We start from the raw sequence: 22,775 nt of genomic DNA on the forward strand, positions 1-22,775 counted from the left end.
TGAACAGACAGTGTGGAAGGGTTGATAGGAACAACAAATCCAGTGCTGTGCTCAGAGCATACAAAAATGTGATAAAATGCATTTCTTGGGGATACACATGGCCCACATTTTTATATCTCTTGAGCAAAAGGAGGTGAGACTAGAAAAAATGGCAAATCTGTATCTCTCTTGCTGTCAGAGATGAGACTGTGCAAATAAAGGATGTAAGGACCAGTTTGTGGGTAAACTTAAATTCCCACAAGAGGAAACCACATGGGCTTACTGCAAGTACAGAACAAACTTGAAAACGTGGGCTTGTTGATTGATTCGCACTTGGCCCCTTCTCTTTTTGTTCTCTGGATGTTCCCCTGCGAAATCAAGGTTACACACTTTGAATCATCCTTAAATGTATATTCCCTCTTCAGAAATACATTTGAAAAAAGATGGGGGAAGATTTGCAAGTATCTATATATCTTTGTCATTTCTAACCCTGTTTGAGTACTAGTCACATGTGACAATTTTTATGTGTTTCTCAGTCAGTTGGGAAAGTGAATAGCTTAACTTCTTTTTAAACTATTTTAAAAGACTCAAACAATTTAAAACAGACAATTTTGACATTATAGTACAGGATATTTAATTCCATGAAAACCAAGATTTGATAATTTGAGGTTCTTAGGAAGAAAATTCTCACGATTTCTACTCTTCCTGATGTGATTACAGAAGAAAATAATGAGCATTTTTCTGTTATAAAAAATTGAATATGGGTATACACTGTCAGTTTTGTTTATAAAATACCTCATTGCTGTGCAATTGGACTACGTGTTACATTAGGGAATTGGCCACAGCCTGCTCTCATTCATCAGGCATCTTTCCGCCTGCTCCCTACCGGGGCTCTCTGAAGAACAGGCTGAGCTGATTGCTTCTGTGACACTCCCAGCTTCAATTTTCTTTTTCTGTTGTGTGGGGTTACATTCATTCCATTTTTTTCCACAGAAAAATCATCAAGCTATACTTAGGCACTCTTATTTCTGTTACAGTTTATAACTAAGGGCTTGAAGCAAATAAGAAATTACTTGGCAGAAAATATGAGGCAACCTTTCATAATTATCGCAGCATAGAAGATCTATATGCTGGTGACTGACAGAAAGCTATGTGCATAAAGTGCTTAGATGCATAGATCAAATTTCCAGGAAGTCAAATATATTTCTTCTAATTTTTTTTTCTTTTTGAAACAGAGTTTTGCTCTTGTCACCCAGGCTGGTGTGCAATGGCACGATCTTGGCTCACTGCAACCTCCGCCTCTCGGGTTCAAGTGATTCTCCTTCCTCCGCCTCCCGAGTAGTTGGGATTACAGGCACTTGCCACCATGCCCAGCTAATTTTTGTATTTTTAGTAGAGACAGTGTCTCACTGTGTTGGCCAGGCTGGTCTTGAACTCCTGATCTCGGGTGATCCACCTGCCTTGGCCTCCCAAAGTGCTGGGATTATAGGTGTCAGCCACTGTGCCCAGCCCCTAAAATTTTTTTATCACTGTATTATACAATTTTAATACAAGCTACAGTTGAGACCTTTTTTTTTTTTTTTTTTTTTTTTTTTTTTTTTTTTTTTTTTTTGAGACGGAGTCTCGCTGTGTCTCCCAGGCTGGAGTGCAGTGGCGTGATCTCGGCTCACTGCAAACTCCGCCTCCCAGGTTCACGCCATTCTCCCGCCTCAGCCTCCCAAGTAGCTGGGACTACAGGTGCCCGCCACCACGCCCGGCTAGTTTTTTTTTGTATTTTTAGTAGAGACGGGGTTTCACCATGTTAGCCAGGATAGTCTCGATCTCCTGACCTCGTGATCCACCCGCCTCGGCCTCCCAAAGTGCTGGGATTACAGGCTTGAGCCACCGCGCCCGGCCTACAGTTGAAATTTTAACTTATATTTCAAAGATGCAAACAGTGCTACAGATTTCCCCTCCCCCTTCATTTAGATCCTAACTTCTTCACTACAATCCAAATCAATCAATGCCTACACAGCATTATTAGCTAACTAGGATAGTCTCTGTCCACAGAGAGACTTTCAGTTAGTGAAATAATCAATAAACATGTAATTATTGATTTTTCACCAGCTATCCGGCACAGGAATGATACAATCGGGAATTCAAAAGAAATTGAAAGAATTTATGATTAATCTTGTTGAGGGACAAAATTAAGATTATGAAATGCTGCTATTCTAGTGCTTTGATTTATGAAAATGGTACCTTCACATAATTCAAAGCAGTGATTATAAATGACCAAATAGTATTTAATTAGATACCAAATTATGGATAAAACCACAAGTGCTATGTAGGCTTTGTGTAGGTAGAATATAAGAGATCCAAATTTGTCAGAGAACATTACATGAATGAGTAGGTCCTGGGAGAGGTAAAGAGGACTAGGGCAGGCATTCCAGGCAAGAGGAAGCTTGACGGTGGACTGAACGAGAGTGATGGATCTCAGGTAGCACGAACTGGTTGTTTATGCACTGTTGGAGTCAAGCAGCTGGGCCCAGGCAGGGGAGAATGGAAGAGCAAATACCAGCCGGGCTGCTGTAGCACTAATTGTGGAGGATTGCTCAAAGTGAAAGGGAAGGATGAGAAACACATTGGAGGACATGTTCTGTTCTCTGACGGTTCTCGCTGGATGAGATTTCTACTTTCTGACTTCCACGTTTTCTATCACTTATGTACATCTTTGCATTCAGTGCTATTTATATTCCAGATATGTATTAGACATTGTGATAGAGGTTGTGTGTGCCAGACATGGTTCCTGGTTTAGTGTTGTTAATTAACAAAACTTTAAGTACATGTTTTGCTTTTCTAAATTGATTGTAGGGTTACTGCATCAAGGACCATGCATTTTTATATTCACTCTTTAAAAAACTGTTGGGTATTTATATGTGACAACCACTATTGATATAAAAGGAAAGTAGTGGTTCTGGTTTGCAAAGATACCCAGATAGTTTAAAAAAGATATGAGAATTGTTACCAATGAACTGCATGCAGTGAGATTAATTGTTAAATTTTTCTGGAAGAGGCCAGGTGCGGAGTGGCTCAGGCCTGTAATCCCAGCTACTCGGAAGGCTGAGGCAGGAGAATCACTTAAACCCGGCAGGTGGAGGTTGCAGTAAGCCAAGACCACACCACTGAACTCCAGCCTGGGTGACAGAGTGAGATTCTGTCTCAAAAAACAAACAAAAATTTCTGGAAGAGTTAAAGACTCTAAAGAAGAATGATCTTTTGAGTTGAGGCTTAAAGGACAGTGTTTTGGAGGCATGCCTATGAAGCATGGGTGGCTCAGGAAGGTGGAACAGCCTGTACAGAAGCGGAGGATGCAGTCACATGACACAGGATGTACACATGTGCTAATATTGCCAAGTGTGGGGCTGAATGAAGCAAAAGGAGATTGTGCAAATGGGCAGGGGCTGGATAAGTGTCTTTGTGTATTATGCAGAGGAGCTTAGGTGGTATGCTATGATGAAACATGTTGATTAGCTAAGAAATGTTTGGACTTGCATGTTAGAACCATCCCCTGTAACAAAGAGAATAGAGGGGAAGAAGGACATGACTGAGCAGAAAGACTGGAAAGGAGGTTATTGCTATTGCAGTAGTTTGTGACAGAGAAGCCAGGAGCAATGAGGATAGAAAGAAGGAGAAAAAAACAAAAGGTAACTGGGAGGGAAAATGGAGAGACCTCAGTGTTTCATAGAACATGGGGGATGAAATGGAGAGAGACCAGGACCTCATCTGTCTTGTTAATAACTGCTTCCCCAGCACCTAAAAGAAGGCCTCATCTAGGTACCCAACCAATATTTGTCCAAATGAATGAAAGGGAAAAATCGAGATGATTCCTGGGTTTCTGGCTGAAGCAGAATGTTTATACCAGTTACCAACAGAAGGGATACAGGAGGGGAAGCCAAGTATTCATCTGTGGACTACTGTGGGATATATAGGGTGACTTCTAGAAGAGCCGGTCTCTAAGATGTATCTTACAAGAGAGTGGAGGGCAGGAATGGAAGAGAAGCTAATGAAGGAAATGCCAAATACGACTGCAGGAGCAGAGGAAGAGGATTAGGTTAGGTAAAAATTGTAAGTCAAAGGGATGTTTTCAAGATGAAGCATTTGACAGGATATTCCCAGAGAGTTCAATGGGAATGAAGTTTTGCAAAATGAGTGTTCAGCTTTGAAAGACTGAGAGAAGACTGTCATCAGTGTTGTCCCCTTGCCTTTTATATGGATGTATCAGAAATTAGAGGTTGGCTTACTCAAGTTATTTTATAAACTCTGTGACTATGTGCATCTCTTCACCTGAGGAAGATAAAGGCAGCACATGGTATGGTGATTTTTGTAGTAACAATCAATAGGTAGGTTAGAGATGAATGTTACTAAGCAATAACATCTAAATGTTTATGTACTACTATTAAAAACATTGACCTGGGTCATTTCTTCTATAGAATAGATAATTGTAAATTGTATGGTTAATAATTATGATATGTTTTAAGAGATTCATTTCTTTAATTCATAGCTGTATGCTATATAAATTGATGAATCATCCCTATAGATGACATTATGGCCAATAATTACATATCTTAGTCCATACTTGCATGTGGTCTAATTTAGCTGTCTACTAGAGGTTTTCAGTAGTTGCATTCAAATATTACTTGCATAAGGCGGGGAAGAGGAGGGAGAGCATTAGGACAAATACTTAATGCACGTGGGGCTTAAAACCTAGATGACGGATTGATAGGTGCAGCAAACTACCACGGCACATATATACCTATGTAACAAACCTGCACGTTCTGCACATGCATCCCAGAACTTAAAGTAAAACTTAAAAAAATAAAACAAATATTAGTTGCATAAAAAACACCTAAGGTTCTTGATAAAATTTTATTTTATTTTATTCTAATTTTTGATTCAAGAAGGCCTGGGAACCAGAGTTTTAACAAGCACATTCTTGTGATTTTAATATATGTGTGAAGAGCTCTTATTTGGAGAAACTCTGTCTTAAATCATTACACAATATATACATGTATTGAAACATCACATTATACCCCATAAATATGTGCAATTATTGTATCCATTTAAAGAGAAAGCGTTTCAGTGCGATTTGTATTTTTTTAGCTGGTGTTCTTGCTCCCTCATGTGGTGCAATGTGGAACTGTATGTTTTAGAGCTCTCATTTTTAGTTTTTAGAAAATGAACTTCACTGTTTATCAATCTATTCCCTAGCCTTTATTTAACCATGCTATAAACCTATAAATGCAAGTAAAGAATTAGCATCAATTCCTTTGCATACAAAGCAGAATACTAGAGAAGACTAGAAAACGTCACATGTAAGATTCCACAATTTAGAAATGAGGTGGCTAAAACATTGCTTTATATTTTTTATGTGTGTGTTAAAGATTTTGAAGGAGAATTTGGTAGATGAGTACTAAAGGGTTTTGGTGGCAGTATTTTGGTATCATGGTCCAGGTGTTTGTCTTTTGCTTAGGTTCTCCCTATTTGACTCTTTCAGGATTTAGAATATCAGTTTTGAAACAAGACAGACCTAGGGTCTGCAATACTCATTTGCAGTTTTTATTTGCCAGGCTTTTTTTTTTTTTTTTTTCCAAATGAGAAGGATTTAATTGATAAATATATGATAAGCGGTGTGCAGAGTAAAGGGTTAGGAGTAGGAATTCTTTATTTCCCTTCCTGCCCTATAGTGGGTGCATTCACAGATATTTATTAAAACCATTGGAGAGAGGCTTTGTAGGTGATACAGTGATGACTCACTATTTCTGTAAGTGAGAAGAGAAATTTAGAACTTTGCAGCTAGTCAAAGCCTGTAACAAAGGCTCCATATCCTAATGCAGAACAGGCTGTCCATGCTCAGACGAAGAGGAATTGATGGAAGAGTTGGGGGGAGGGGAACCACTGGGGAAATACTAATAGAGGACATAGCATTTGAACTGAAAATCCCTAGGAATGACCACTCTTTAGGAATCTTTGTGAAGCTCTGTTGCTGACTTATATCTCATGCAATTATTTGTTCTTATTGGGGTTGTTTTATTCATTCATTAAATAGTGATTTTGGTCAGGCACTGGGTTAAGCATGGGTGTAAAAAGTCGAACAGGGCTGACTTAATCTCTTTCTGTATAAAGCTCCCATTCTGTTAGTGAAAACAGACAAGAAACAACTATTTTAAAAATAAATAAAAGAATTCTAGATTAAAGTAATGGCAATGAAGGAAGTAAATAAGAAGCTGAGGTAGAGAATAACTTGGATGGGGTGGGATAAGATTTACTTTGGTGAAGGTGGCTACAGAATGCCCTTCTGAGAAAAGACACACTACCGTGTTTATTGAGTACAATGATTTTTCTTTTTTTTTTTTTTCTTGAGATGGAGTTTCGCTCTTGTTGCCCAGGCTGGAGTGCAATGGTGCGATCTTGGCTCACTGGAACCTCCGCCTCCTGGGTTCAAGCAATTCTCCTGCCTCAGCCTCCCAAGTAGCTAGGATTACAGGCATGCACCACCATGCCTGGCTAATTTTGTATTTTTAGTAGAGATGGGCTCTTCTCCATGTTGGTCAGGCTGGTCTCAAACTCCTGACTTCAGGTGATCCGCCCGCCTTGGCCTCCCAAAGTGCTGGGATTACAGGCATGAGCCACCACGCCTGGCCGAGTCCAACGATATTTTAAGAACTTCCATGTATTAAGTTCGTTATTCCTCACAACGTTGTAAGGAAATGTACTTTTACTACACTCATTTGATAGGTTAGAAAATAGAGGCACAAATACATTAAGTAACTTGACACATAATTTGCACATGGTGGAGACTGATTCATGTCTACATCACCAGTCTCTAGAGCCTGCTCCCTTGACCACTGTGATAGCTATTTCCTGTCAAGGCCAAGGAAAAAGCATGCATAAAACCTCTGAGACAGGAAAGCACTTGGTGGTTAAGGCACTGGAAGAAGAGCTTAGGAGAAGAGCACAGAGATAGTGAGAGTGGCCTGGCTGTGTTCAGAGATACAGGCTGGGATCTAATCCTGAAGGCCCTTTGAGAATATGATAACAAGGTTTGGATTGCATTGTAAGTGCAGTAAAAAGCCACAGATGGGTTTTAAACAAGGTTCAGACATGATCTAATAAACCTTTTAAGAGACTAACTCTTATTACAATGTGGAGAATTAATTGAAGGCAGGAAATCAGTAGGGAGACCAGTCAGGAGGAGGTCATGAGGTTTCAGCATAGAGACGGGGAAGAGATTCAAACAAATTTTGGAGGTAGAATGAATTGCACTTTATATGATAGAGTACCCATCCTAGCAGACATGGTGGGAGGCTGAAATACCACATTTCATTTGGGATGTAGGCTCCTTTCAGACATATGCTAATACAGAAAAGAGTGTTTGGTGTTAAGAGACAGTCACTGATTGAGTTGAAAAACACAGAATATGTTATTTACCCTAGCACAATAGAAGCACTGACAGCTGAGAGGAAGGTCTTTTTCTGTTACAATATGTTGATCCCACAGTTGAAAACACTGAACTCAGATAAGTTAGGTGATTAATTGCTTAACTATTGATTGCAGACTTAAAAGTAAAACATAGGTAATTTTCTTTGACTTAACACATGCATAACTAGTTTCTACTTAAGATAGACAAATTTAAGTTATAAGTTGATTTTCCACCAATTCCAGGGCACTAGAGTACTTTGTTACAGGCTGAGTACTTTCTTACTTCTTGCTCCTTTAATTTAGAATGGTTTTCTCTGAGGGCAACAACTGTTTCCATTTTATAATACATAGAAAAATGAGAATTTCCCTTCTCTCTTCACATATGGAAACAAAGAAACAGAGGAAAGGACAAATCAATAAACTTACTTCCCATGTGATTTGGTCACCTTCCCTGTCTTCATGTTTGCCTGTAGGAATTTTTTCTTTTGATTATAAAAGGTAGCTGATATGGTTAGGTTTTGTGTTCCCATGCAAACCTCATCTTGAATTGTAATCCCCATAATCCCCAGGTGTCAAGGGAGAGACCAGGTGGAGGTAATTAAATCATGGGGGTGGTTTTCCTCATGCGTTCTCCTGATAGTGAGTGAGTTCTCAGGAGATCTGATGGTTTTATAAGGAGCTATTCTCCCCTTTGCTAGGCACTTCTTCCTGCTGCCTTGTGAAGAAGGTGCTCTGCTTCCTCTTCACCTTCCACCACGATTATAAGTTTCCTGAGGCCTCCCCAGTCATGCTGAACAGTGAGTCAATTAAACCTCTTTCCTTTGTAAATTACCCAGTCTCTGGCAGTTCTTATAGCAGCATGAAAACTGACTAATACAGTAGCCCTGATGTAAAGTAGAGCATCAGAAAGGGTCAGGGAACTGCTAAATACTTGGGACTACAGGGAACATGCTCAAGGCAGGAAACAGGAGGAGGCCGCATCTAGGCAAATGCATTTTTTTTTTTTTTTTTTTTTTTTTTTTTACCACAGCCAACTAGAATCTCCCTGAGGAATCTCTAAAGTATTCTTAAAGGAGCAAGGCAAGTCCTAGAGGGTTCAATTAATCTTACCATGGCCTTTCTGTCCAGTAAAAAATATCAAGTTATTTTGCAGTGCTGAGTGGTTGTTTGCCAGCTGAAACTTCAGGTGGAATTCGTAATGGAAGCTGATGTCTGAGATCCGTGAATAAGCCAGGAATGAGGTGTATCCAAAGGCATCTGTGCCACTGAACCTGGGCTGAGTGATATTAATAGCTGTGGAAAAACCCAAACCAAACAGTTAAAATAAACCTGTACATGTATTTGTAAAGTGAGGGTTACGTTTTGCTGATTTATCTGGCCAAATAGTCTGTTTACTATTACATTAATTATACTTTAGTGCCCTTCAGCATTGAGCAACTAAGTGACTCAATAGGAAATTTCAAAACAAGAACAAAGCAAGTGCAATGTTTTGAGATCTTATATATAACCTTTCACTACCATACTCTTTCTACATAATGGATAATTTACTTAAAAAGCAAACCCCTATATTTTGAAGCTTAATTTTAGAAATAGAAAAGATTACTGGCAGCCAAAGTATTTGCTCAGGTGCCTCGTAAACATGATTTGGCATCCAAAACCTGGATATGACTTAGCGAGGAGCTCACAACTTTGAACAAACTGTGCTTTTCTAATCCTGCACCTTTATATGAGCCAAAGCCCCAGGTCAGGGCTAGGAAAGTCAAGAAACAGGAAGGAAATTGGTCAGTTTTCCATCACCATTGGTTAGTGACCAGAACTTTGCTTTAAGTAAAAATACTTGTTTAAAAGAAATGTTCATTCTTTCTTCGCTGGGATGCTTGTTAAGTAATAAAAGCATGGAATTCAATAGGTGTGAAAGTGTAGGGAGATTTATTCAAAACAGGAAATGGTAAAATAGAAGTTCAAGGGCCAGTGTGAAAAAAATGGAATTTAATTGAGAGGTGCTTCTTGTATCAAACTCTTCTCTTTCATTATACTGTTTCCTTCATAAGTCCCCACTGACTTTTTACATTTCCTTACCCCAAGAGGACAACAGAAAATAGAAAGGGGGGTTTTTGACACCCCAATCCTGTCTTTTATGGATGATGTCACCAGATTAAGGGATGTTCCTAGGATCTATTTTTATTGGTTGGGGATAGCTCAGTTGAGAACATAAGAGCTTATGTTGTTTCCTTCTCAAGAGATGTTGGAACTCCAGGGAAGCTGTAAAACTAGAATTTTTACAAGCCTTAAGAAATATCCTCACTCTGGTATCTAACGCTTAAAAGAGCTTCTTATGTCTGTTTATAATTGTGTAGCAAATAATTGTGCTGTCCTGGGAAAAATGATTCTTATTGTCAAATGTTTATATATCTTTGTTTCATATGACTATTACACTAAGATGTTTGTGTGAATAAGCTGAATGTTTTGATATTTTATTAAAATCTTATAAGTTTATTATATGAGTATTAAACTAAGATATTTGTGTGAATAAGCTGAATACTTTGTTTTGGTATTTTATTAAAATCCTATCAGTTTATTCCCTGGGATGTGTGGCATAGGTTAAGTATAATTTTTTCAAAAGTCACCAGAATGTGAAGTAGGGACTTTTGAGCCATTTTGCTTCTTATACTTATTTTTTAATCTAGTGAAAACTTTATAAATTGTGTCCCTGAGATAATAACACTCTTCCTGTCAGGTATATCACTTAACATTGGGTTAAATAAATGTATTACTAAAATAAATTCACCTGTTTCTTTTTACTTTGAAAATGTTGCTACTAGAAAAAAAATTACATAGGCAGTTCACATTCTATTTCTATTGAATGGTAACGCAGAGAGATCCAAGCATATTCTGATAGGTAAGTTCTTCCTCTAGACCATTCGTTGTGACTTACTTCAAGGGGCTTTTTCTTTTGATAACTTTGAACCTATAAAAAGATAGGGCCTCTATGGGGAGCAATAGGAATCAGGAGAAGGGGTCAAAGATAATATAATCCATCACTAAGAGGCTTCTATGTCTTCACTCACACTGTCTCTATCACTCTGGATTAGGCAGGAGAACGCGAGGGACTCAGATTAGGAGAAGACTTTCAACCTTACAAATGATTCTTTTCAATATTTTAAGCCCTTTTCCATCTCCCACCAGGTAACATTTGGTTAATTTGGTTACTCTACTGCACAAATTCCCAGATTAGCCTTCTGGGAGGATCAGTCATCATCTAGTCAGAAAATTGAACAGATTGTAATGGGAATATTTTTGGGCTATTAAATGCATTTTAAAAAATGTTTGTAATCCCTAGTTGCCTCACAGATACCATGTGTAAAGTCATGCATTTTTTGTCAGTTCTTCTAAAGTTACATGAATGAATTGGGAACATGAGGGAAAAAGGGAGATGCTGGAATTTAAACTAAAATAAATTGTTTAGTGTGTAGAAGAAAGCAGAATCACTAATAATGCTCTGGGATCATTTCAGGCACAGTCAAAAGGTATCCAGACATCATCTAGGAGCATTAAAAATTCTAAGAGCCTAAAGAGAGAATATTGTGATATTTTCTATTATATTATAGTGCTATATTATAGGCTCAATGTATAATCTTTTTAGAATGTTATATTATGCTTATAAAACACTTTTTAGCAAAAGTTATCACGGACAGGGTATAAAATTCTATTTTTTAATCATTTACTAAAGCATTTTTTTTCTCATTCCCAATATGGCAGAGAAATAAGGCATTATTGTTTTTTAATGTAACTATTTTTTCCTTTTAAAAATATTTTACTGTGGCCAGGCACAGTGGCTCAAACCTGTAATCCCAGAACTTTGAGAGGCCAAGGCGGGCAGATCATGAAGTCAGGAGATCCAGACAATACTAGCTAACATGGTGAAACCCTGTCTCTACTTAGAAATAAATAAATAAATAAATAAATAAGCTGGGTGTGGTGGCACACGCCTGTAGTCCCAGCTACTTGGGAGGCTGAGGCAGGAGAATTACTTGAATCTGGGAGGCAGAGGTTGCAGTGAGCCGAGATCGGGCCACTGCACTCCAGGCTGGGAGTCGGAGTGAGATTCCATCTCAAAAAAAAAAAAAAAAAAAAAAAAAGAAAAGAAAAAAAAAATCTGTAGTTAGTCTTTCTTTTAATCTGAATTTAATATTTTGTGCATAATGCACAGAAGTGGCTAAGATGAGCTATTGGGATGTAGGAAAAAGACATATAAATAGCTCAGATTTCAGAACCTCTTTCCTCAACTCTGCAGGGATGCATCCTGAAACCCGCCGGCTGGTAGGAAGACATAAGCTACTCTATGGCATAGTGATGGAGGGAGGCAGCTGGGGCTGGCCGGTTCAGGCTCCATTCTGGATCTCCTCACTTTCTGTGTAAACTTGGGCAAGTGATTTCACTTTTCTGTTTTAGTTTCCTTGTTCATAAAATGAGAACGTGAGAGTACCTAACATTTGTGAAGAATGAGAAAAGCCTATGGCTGAAGGAAACACTTGAGCTAACCATACAATTCAAGTGGGCAACCCTCTCCCACCAGACCTGCAATCCTACTACATATTTCCAGTCAAGTCACTTTCCCAGCCTCTAAAATGACTATTTAATGCTTCCTCTCTCCTCAAACATCTAATATTTATTGTCTCTCATCAGTTAATAATCTTGCTTTTTATTTTGTTGAGAAAAACCCATCAACAGAGAACTACCAGATGCTTTCACTGTCAAATTCTCCCACCCTCAAATCTTTCATTTTGATCCCTACGCTTTGCCTTCCCTCTGCTGACAAGGCTGACTCTGCCTGGGTATTTCATCCACCCCTTCTCATCTGTTCAAGGGCATCACTTCAGAAATTCTGTCCTGCCTCCCAGGAGTTACCGAATTCTTCTTCTCTACTGCAGCATTCCCTTTAACATGAAATATGCTAGAATGTCCCCATTATAAATAAAAAGCCTCCCTCTACTCCACATTCCCCTCTACCTACTGTATGTTTCTCTGCTCACCATACTAGCAAGGGGCTTCTAAAGAGTTGTCTGTATTGACTCTTAAAAATTTTATTACCCATTCATGCTTGATTTTATTCCAGTCAGGCTATCTTCTCTATCTTTTCTTTGAACTTTTCTATGTTAAGATCGCTAGTGACCACAATCTTTCTAAACTAAATGTCAATTCTGTTTTTATCTTATTCAGTGTCTCAGAAGCAACTGACACGGTTGATTATTTATTTTCTCTTGAAATGCTTTCTTTACTTGGTCTCCATGACCACTGCACTCTCCTGGTATTTTTCCTGCCTTAATGACTGCTGCTCCTCATTCTCCTATTTTTCCAGTTATCTCCATCTACCATCATTCTGTATTTGATCATGAGTACCACTTACAGGTGGATGACTCCTGAGTAAACAGAGTCTTTATCTCTGGCTTTTTTCCAGAGCTCCAGATTCACATATCCAACCAACTTCTAGATAATGACCATATATTTGTATGTCTGATAAGAATTGCAAACTGATCATACATAAAGCAAAACTCTTTATTCCAATATTTGTAATCTTTCCCCCAACCCAAATCCCTTCCCTTCCTTTGCAATCAAATCTGTTCCCCAGTCTTCCCTCTCTGCTCAGAGCAAAACTAGGCATCATCCTTAAATTGTATCTTTCTCTGCTACCTCAATTGACAAACTGACAAATACTGTTAACTTCATCTTCAAAATACATCCCAGATTACACTGCTGCTTTTCACTGCCTCTGTTAATACCATCAGAGTTCAATGCACTGTTCTTTCTAGCCCAAACTATAATATTTGCTTTTTAACTGGTCTCCCTGTTGTTACCTTTGTCACTTTACAATCTCTTTTCCATATGGTAGCCAAAGTGGTCTATTAAATATAAATTGCATATCAAAGGTCCTCCAGTATTTCCCTTGAAGTTTGAAATAAAAAAACTCCTGAACATAGACAAATCTCCTAATCTCCAGATTTATTTTATACTCATTTCTTCTTGCTCATTCTGCTGCAACCATGCGAACTTCTTCGTGTTTCTCAAGCAAACCTAACACATTCCCAGTTCAAGGCTTCTGCTCCTGTTCCCAGTGCCTGAACCACATTTTCCCCAAAAGCTGCATGGCCTGCTCCTTCACTTCCTTCAAGACTTGCTCAGGTGTTCTCTCCTCACAGGGCCTTTCCTGACCACTCTATTAAAATGTAATCTCCTTGTGCCCCCCGCCCCCCACCACAACCCTTACTCTCTAGTCTCTTAACCTGCTTTATTTACATGGCCCAATTCCATTATATGTTATTTATTTGTTTACTTTTTATTACTTTTTCTCCCCACTCAGATTGCAGATTCCACTAGGGCAGAGAGCTTGCCTGTCCTTCATGGTCTAATTGGGTATAAGATACATTTATCAAATGGTTGAATGAATACATGTAAAAGGTTAAAGTAGTGTTAAGGACATAGTAATATATATTATGATAGTATATCTCTGCTGTTACTGTTTAGTATCTTTACAACTCTATTCTTAAGTGACTAACTATTCTGCACTTACGGAGCTGTTGGATGAAGTTGTGAAGTAGATTTCTACACCATCACCAATGCTAAATGTTGCGTGTTTGAATTTTTTTGCATTAAGTCCTTTCCTCAAAAAAATGTTAGTAAATTTTTGCAATAATATGGAATCTTAATTCTTCTAGTGTGAGTAAAAATTCAGGTAATGGAACACATACTGAAAATTAAGGCATAGGGACTCCTAACCTGACAAATCCGTTTATTTTTTATTTTTTTAATTTTGAGGCAGGGTCTCATTCTGTCACTCAGACTGGAGTGCAGTGGTGCAATCTTGGCTCACTGCAACCTCCGTCTCCCGGGCTCAAACAATCCTCTTACCTCAGCCTCCCAAGTAGCTGGTACTACAGGCATCCACCACCATGTCTGGCTAACTTTTGTATTTTCTGTAGAGATGGGGTTTCACCATGTTGCCCCGGCTGGTCTTGAACTCTTGAGCTCAAGCGATCTGCCTGCCTCAGCCTCCCAAAGTGCTGAGATTACAGGCATGAGCCACCGGGCCTGGCCCAAATCATTGTTTTTAATAATTAAGTTGTATAACTATGTAATTTTATAATTTATCTTATGCACATTTGTTTCCATTTAATATTTGAAAATAATGTATTCTTTAATTTGTGAGCTAAAAATACTGACTGGGTTTCTTGGGGCAATTGATAGTTTTTGACAGACTATTTTGCCTTTTACCTGACAAAATATCTGTATGATACCTTTATGATCATGTTTAAAATTTTATATGTGGTGTTGAAAAAAATGTCTTAAGTGCATCAAAAATTACTTGAAACCTTTAAGTGTTTTCAAGATAGATTGTTTAGTCTAAATATATAATTTTTTTGGAGTTCATTGCTCTGTTTTTAAACAGATACAAAAGACAAACCTGTGGTTGATTTTTACTTGGATTCTGTTTTCTATATAGGCTGCTGTGTATAGCCTCAGCAGAGTGGGCACCAGGGAGCGCTGAGCTAGTGAAAATCTAATTCAGTTCTTCCTTCTCTATTATGTATTTTAATGAAGCAAGCAGATGGTAGATAGATTTTCCCTTGGAAACTGCTGATTTTGAAAGACTCCAGAATGCCAGTTTTCCAAGCATGGTGTTCAGCAGTGTAGCGTATCTTGAAATATACATTTAACTTTGCCAGGAAAATTCATCTACCCTTAGGCAGATGGATAAATTTGCAAAAATACAAGACCATTACTTGCCTCTCTAGTTTTCCTTCCTAGCTTTGAGTATACACATCTTTCCTCTCTCTTTGTTCTTAACTTTTTCATAATATAACACTAGATTTAGCTTAATATCCTGCCGTAATGCAATTAGGTTATCAAACTGTATATGTGGTCATTGTCTTTGTTGTTTGTTTTTTGTTGTTGAACAAACTCCTTATGGAATACACTTTCACACTGTTCAGCATTATCATTTAGAAATAAAAATGGCAACCTACAAATGTGATTATCTTATTTTAAAGGGAATAGAAATAAGTAGGTCCTGAGATATCACCAACAGTTATAGGTGATGGTAGCCTCTACAGAAAACATACATTTAGGTTTTCCTTCTGAACCAAGACAGAGATACCCAATACATGAATAAAATCAAACTCTCTATTCAAATGGATATATAATATTCAATTCACCCACAGGTAAAAACATGAAATAAATATGATTGGTTGGTTGCCAATTCCTGCTCATAGTAAATTATTCACTCATTCTATATAGATATTTAATTCCTACCATTCTAACTTCTTTAATCATCAGGAAAAAGCTAAGAACAAACAGAATTTTACATTAAGATAGAAAAACTGTTGAAAATGTAGAGCATTATAATTTCCACCAGCAAAAAAAAAAAAAAAAAAAAAAAAAAAAAAAAAAAAAAAAAAATACACGCTAGAATCTGAAGCATTCTTTTTAGATGCGTAATTCTTAGAAATTAGTGCCATCTTCTGGCTTTCCAAAGTAACTAAATTAGGTACTGGTAGGATGTTTTACAGTATCACAAAATGTCAAAAAGGGGGAAAAAATCCCTGAAACATATAGGTTCAAATCATAATCATAATATCTACATTACATTACAGTTTATGGCATAAGCTTTGAGAATGGTAAAATTTTCACATCCTCTATAATTCATATTACATAAGCTGTGCAGGTTTATATTGGATTACATTCCCTTCGTTAGTAGTTTATTGTGATAAAATAAGACTGCTAGCTATTACACACACAAGATACTCTGAAACTGATGTGTTTTGAATAATTTTCTCATTTCTAACTCATGAATTTCTTCATGCCCATGAATATTTAGTTAAGAAATTAAGAAACATTGAGGTTGGAGTTGGTTATCACTCAAGTTCAGTGGATACATTATTTTAGTTTGTTACTATATCATTTTTCACGATATGGTTGTTTAGATGCACTATTGTATATTCTAAAATATTACAAATAGCAATTATAGTGTCTATCATGTCCCAGCTGCTAGATGCCCTATCTAAATTACTTTATTTCTCACAGAACACCAGTGAGATGTTCTTCTACCTCTATTCCTATATTATAGATAAAGAAATTGAGGCCCAGAGATGTTGAGTCACAGAGCTAAGAAATGACAGAGTCAGGATTTGAATCCTTGTTCAGCTAACTCCAAAGCCTGTGCTCTTTCTAACATGTTATGTTACCTACCTCACTATAATGGCTGGGATATTCATGACATTGGCCGATTAAAGGCCACTGGCAGGTATTTTATGTAATTATTAAAATATTACATTATTAAAGTTGGCACTCCTCACAGATTGACTTTCTACTGCTTTACTTTCCTCCCAAGTCCTGGCCATGGATGCATAACATTCTGTAGAACTCTTATATTCCTCCTTCTATATCTAAGAGAAATGTAAACACATATTAACTGCTTTGTAGTATCAAGCATTTAATTGATACTCAGTATATACCAATGAATTTATCAGCAAATAGGTTTTAATAGAAGCTCAATTGTTTTCTAATATGCATGGATAATTAATAAAAAATAGTGGTTAAAAAGATCAATATGTCCTTAAAGGTTTCTAAGTGCTTGAACATTTGGAGACACATGCATACACAAATATACAGATTGACTGTAATTGACACAAACATACCAAATGACTATAATTTTCATTTTTGTTTTTGATATTGTATAAAAGCAGATTAGAAAAAGGAAAATCTAATAAGGATGGTTTATCAAAAAGCAGTATGTACTCTAATCATGAGAGAGAAAAGAAAAAAATCTTAACCAGGGATACTATAGGGAAAACTATAATTTTAAGACAACTGTAGTTTAGCTGTTGAAGTGCTAGAAAAAGGCAGTGGCATCTTGCAAAATACTAACTCATTTCTGGGGACCACAACACATAATGCTTCAAAAGCATATAAAAAGAGTTCATATTAATATGACATAAGAAATTATTGTAAGTAATAACAAAATAAAAATATCATACATGATCCACAAGGTATAACATTTATATTGAGTATTGTTTTTAATTGTAAAGGATCTTGTTATATCTAATAGCCCCAAGACTTTGTGTACTAAGAATGAGCAGGTGCCTATCTCAAACTATAATGGAATATTATAGCACTACAAAAAAATGACTGGAATAATTAAGTGTTAAAGTATGCAAACAACAATCAGAAAACAAAATGAAATAAAGTATTTTATTTGGTATAGCATGCAATACTTGGAATAAAACTGTACCAATTAGGTTTCTTGGTTACTGGCAATACAAACTAACCCTGATCATCTTAAGCAGGAAAGGAGACAGATTACCTCATAGTCGACGGGAGGGCTGGAGAACTAGCAGGGAAAGTAGGCAAAAACAAAGGAACATAGGTAGCTCAAATACGACCAAGTTCACCAGCCAAGTTCACGTTGTATGAACAGCTATTTCAGGATGCAGCCGCTGGTATTTCTATGACTGGGGACAGCTGTGCAACTACCTCAGCTACAAATAATTACTAAATATTACTTTCTCTTTGGAGCACTTCTTCAGGGTGCAAATCCTGGGGAGAGTATCCCATTGGCCTGTCCTAAGGCATGTGTATGTACGCAAATAAGAAGGAAGTTCAGGTGCTACGTGGCCAAAATCCAAAACTGAAACAAAACGTAATACCCAGTAAATGCTTCCCACAGACTTTTGGTTGCTGAGTGCCAGTGTGCATCCTTCTTATACTTGCATTTTCAAATAATAGCTTCCTTTTAACATAATGCAATAATCTGACATATAATCCTAAAAGTGTCACCCTTCTTTCCCAATTGGAGTCGCCTTAAAGTTTTTTCTTTTATTGCATTTTGTTCCAAGTACAGAAGGGATCTCTGAATAATGGCCATTTGTTCTCATGTTTTCGTTGTGATCCTGTCCTGATACAGACTAAGTTGCAGTTACTAAACCCAAATACTTTACAGAAACCAGAGAGCATATGACAGCTGTAATGTGATATGGAAGTATCTGTGATTTTTCTTGGTGGCAGACTCAAAGGTACTGCTACTATTGTGCTTTTTTGCTTATCAGCATCCACAAGAGAAAGTCAAAAGGAAAGACTTGATACAGGGAGCTAATTATGAAGGGAGAGCAAACAGGGGATGGTGAGGCCACCTAGAGGATAGCAACAACTGAACAGCTGAAAGCAGCTGCCACCTCTGTGGCTTAAAGAACAAAGGGAAGACACAGTGTTGTACACATGTACCCTAGAACATAAAGTATAATAATAATAAAGCCCAAGAGCTGCAACCTCCTGGCAGGAGCTGGGTTTGGTAATGGGGGCTGCTCATCAGGACACGGGACCATGGGTAGCTTGGAGACCTGTTAAGTGGGAGCTGGAACCAATAGCAGATACAGCTACTAGTAGAGGGGAGAGGGGAGAAATTCTCTAGCTTCTCTCTTCCCCCCACTCGCCTGTCTCCTGACAGGACCTTCCATTGGCAGGAGAAAATGTAGCTTGTACAGGGTGAGAAATGGATCTCAGAGCAAACCTGTAAATGACACATTCACAAGGAAGCCCTGGGGCTAAACTCCAGATTCCTGGAACTGGTCAGAAGGCCACTTCTCACAACATAACTTTCTTCCTTGGATGCTCTCTCCTTTCATGTAGGGAAAGCAAATTTAAATTCTTTCTCCTATGTCCTCCTTGCTTCCTGCCTTCCCTGCAGCTGGCTAGATTCTTTATCTGGTGTGGTCTTCATTCCTCAGAGGCCAGGCCATGGTGGGCCTGTGGTCAAGAGCTTCAATAGGCCTTTATTAACTCTTACCACTGGATGTGCGAGGCACTACCCCAAGGCAGGCTTCTCACTGTGTGTGTGTGTGTGTGTGCACACGCCTGTGCATATATGCGTGTCATGGGCCTCTATAGCAGTCTGGGGAAGCTAGTGGGAACCCTCCTCAGAATAATGTTTTTAAATTCATACCGTAAAATACATAAGATTATAAAACAAACCTACCTTTTTGAAATACAATTAACAAATTATAACAAATGTTTTGTCATGAAGGAAACAGTATAGTTCTTTTGTAATGTATTTAAATAGCAAGATCTAGCAACAGGTAGGCATAGTAACTATAGCACTTTCACACTGAGAGGGGCACCAGCATATTTTAATACAGTAGATAACAACTGTCATGTGATAAAAAGGGATCTGATTTCTCTTGGTGACAAAGTCACAGGTGCTGATAATACAACTGTGATTTTTATGCTGATTTTCACAGTTAAGAATACATTAAGTTTCCATTGGAGTTCACAGAAAGACGTAATTTTTTTTCCTCATCCATATTCTTCTTTGACTGAGAGGGTTACCTGGGTTTTACCAGAACACTTTTTCACCTGCTGGCTAATTCTCTCACCTTCAGTGTTTTTTTCAATCCCACCCTTCTCCTTCTCCCTGAGGCCAACCTTGTCATACCCTGTACACTCTATTTACTTCCAACCTTCCTCTGTGTGATAAGGTTTTAAAAGAAATGCTGTCTTAACCCAGTCTGGGGCCCTGGTCGGAGGCTAATCATTTCTCTGGACTCTCACATTCCAGGCTACCACACACCTGTCCTAACTGCCCTGGGCCAGGTATCAGACAACTGGATCACACCTTGGAGCCCTCAGAATTATTCAAATTAGCCAATCTACAGAGAGCCCTCAAAACCTAACTAAGCCCGCCCGACTTACCACACAAAAGCCCTCTCCAAGCAAAAGCTCCATGTGGCTGTAAGTAACAAAAAGTTCCGCCATTCATCTATCCAAGTGAGTTGTTTCCTTCCATCCAAAAATATCTTGAAATCTTATGAAAACACCCTGTTTCCCTCCCAGGGATTTCTTCTCTTTTTCTTCTCAGCATTTTTGTTTGTTTTTGTTTTTCCACAGCGCTTATAATCTGCCTTCTCACAAATCACTAGAATGCCTCGCCCCTCACTGAAATGTAAGGTCCATGAAGGGAGGATTTTGTCATTTTTGTTTTCTGCTGTGTCCTAAGCACTTGGAACAATGCCTGCTCATAGCAGGCTCTCTTTATTGATTGAATAAATGAATGCGTGACCCTCCTTTCTGTGCCTATTGTGATCGGTCACTTGGGGCAACACCTTCAAGCCCCTTTGTACCTGTTTGTGTGGTTTCATGGAAGCCTGAAAGGGAGGTGGATGATGTAAATTGATTCAACAGGGCTATGGCTACATCTCTTGAGAGCTTTTCCCTTTTGGGTGCCAAAAGCCTCTGAATGAATGGAGCTCAGAGTCACAGAAAGAGGAAACATTGTGAGCGGGGTCTTTAGGGATGATCACGAGACAGACTGCTCTGCTGCTCCCCCTTGGTTTCCGAATCTGTGTCATATGATTGTGGAAGATATAGCACCATGTGTCAGTTTCACAGCATACATGACATCTTTCAGAATGGCGCCATGACCCTGAAAGGCAGCCCAGGTGATGCTGCCACAGAGTCTTTAATATACTATATTGCCATTTTATAAGGCCAACAAATTTTGTGTGATAAATTTCATAAGTTCAATATCTCTCCTTGCCTTATTTCTTTCACTGTGAAGCCTGTTGCTTAGAAGTAATATTGCGCAGGATACCGTAATGACATATGTTGATGAAGTCCCTCAAAAGAAATGGTGGAAGAACCATGACTAGTAGGGAAAATCCAGAATAAATAATCAGGAGAATTAAGGACAAATTCCTGCCTCTCCCATAATGTAATCAACCTACCATTAGGCTGACTAGTGTCCCTTTCATCCTTGGGATTATATTAGGGGTTCGGGTTGTTTGTAGCCATGGGGAAATGAAGATTCAACAGTGACACTTCTGAAGTAATACTTCTTAAAGGAAAGTCCACGTTGAGGCCTTGCATGGCCTCTAATTCTTGCATCACAGTCATTTCCACATGCTGTCAGATTGCATTCTAAAATTACAATTCATGTTTCCATAAAGAAGTGTGTATAAACTTCTTGAATTCCCTCCAGGAATATATGTCATTGCTCTTTCTAATTTTTGACAGTCTGATGAGGGTGGTTTGTTTAGTTATTACTTTAATGGTATTTCGCTGATTACTAGTGAGTTTGAGCACCTTGTACTTGTTGGCCATCTGTATACTCTTCAGTGAGATGTCTGTTCATATGCTTTATTACTTTTCTTTGAATTTATCTTTATTTTGATAATACTAAAGAGCTCTTTGAATATTATGTTAATCTATTGTCACCTCAGAAATAGTTTCTTCAAATCTATTGTTTTTCTACTGACTTTAGATGTGAAATCCTTTGCAATTCAAAAGATTTTTAAAAATTGTCCAAATATTTTCTTTTACAGCTCCAGAATTTTCTGTCTTGGTTAAGAATTATTCCTTCATCTCTAGGCTATTCCAAAATCTTAGATTTTGTCCTGAGATATTCACTGATTCTTATCTTAAGTGTCTAATAAATCCAGGTTTTATTTTAATACCTAATATAAAAGAAGCTTAATTTTGTTTTCTTCCTGTGGAGAATAAGTTGTGCCAGTTTCATCTATTAACTAAAACTTATCTCACAACTGAATAAAACAGCAATTTGGTCATCAATTGTATTATCATATATGCTGGGGTCTTTTGCTTAATTTTCTCTTCTTCCTGTTGATCTATTTGTATCTTACTATGCCAGTACCACACTGATAATGCCGATAGTAGTTTAACCTATGTTCTGATACCTAGCAAGGCAAGGCCAGGCAAGGACAATTCCCTCTCACATTTATTTATTTTTTATATTTCACTAGGTATTGATGGGTTGTTATTATACATATTATTCTAGATCAGACTCAAAAGCTTTAAAATGTTATGTAATTATGCATTAAAATAGCAATTTTCTCATGTGTAATTTATACATATAATTTCAAAAATTATATTATGAATTATATCTTGTTATCTGACAGCATGGCAAAGTTTTGCAAGCCATTCATATATAATGTTTTTAAGGTTTTATAATTTTCTACATAGAAGTCTTGCACCTTTCTCATTAAAGGTATTCAAAGTATTTTGTAGGTTTTTTTTTTTTTTGTTACAGTTGTGACTGGAAAATTTCTTATTTCTAATTCTAGTTTGGGCTTGAAAGTGTAACAAGAGGTTAAAATAGAAGTTCTAGTTGAAGCACAAAGAAAGTAGAAAAAACACATCAAAGTGAGGGATTTATAAAGCAGGAGGCTGAAAACCAGCTGGTGACTCTTGAATTCCTCACTCTTATTGAGAGGATAAAAGGCTTATAGCCCTCACCTTGCACCTCAAATCAAGAGGGAAGGGTTTTAGAAACACAA

At 37.8% G+C, this 22,775-nt stretch overlaps 1 protein-coding gene across 1 annotated transcript in view; it reads right to left on the minus strand.

Annotated features, from left to right (window-relative positions):
- The window catches only part of LOC103243954 (protein eyes shut homolog), a 447,411-nt gene that overhangs the window by 39,856 nt on the left and 384,780 nt on the right, over positions 1–22,775 (minus strand). The window contains exon 7 of the mRNA XM_037987163.2: positions 8,548–8,730. Coding sequence (XP_037843091.2) covers positions 8,548–8,730 — 183 coding nt within the window. The remainder of the gene's footprint in view (positions 1–8,547; positions 8,731–22,775) is intronic.

The sequence above is a fragment of the Chlorocebus sabaeus genome, chromosome 17 (assembly GCF_047675955.1).
Source record: "Chlorocebus sabaeus isolate Y175 chromosome 17, mChlSab1.0.hap1, whole genome shotgun sequence".
Classification (NCBI taxonomy): Eukaryota; Metazoa; Chordata; class Mammalia; order Primates; family Cercopithecidae; genus Chlorocebus; species Chlorocebus sabaeus.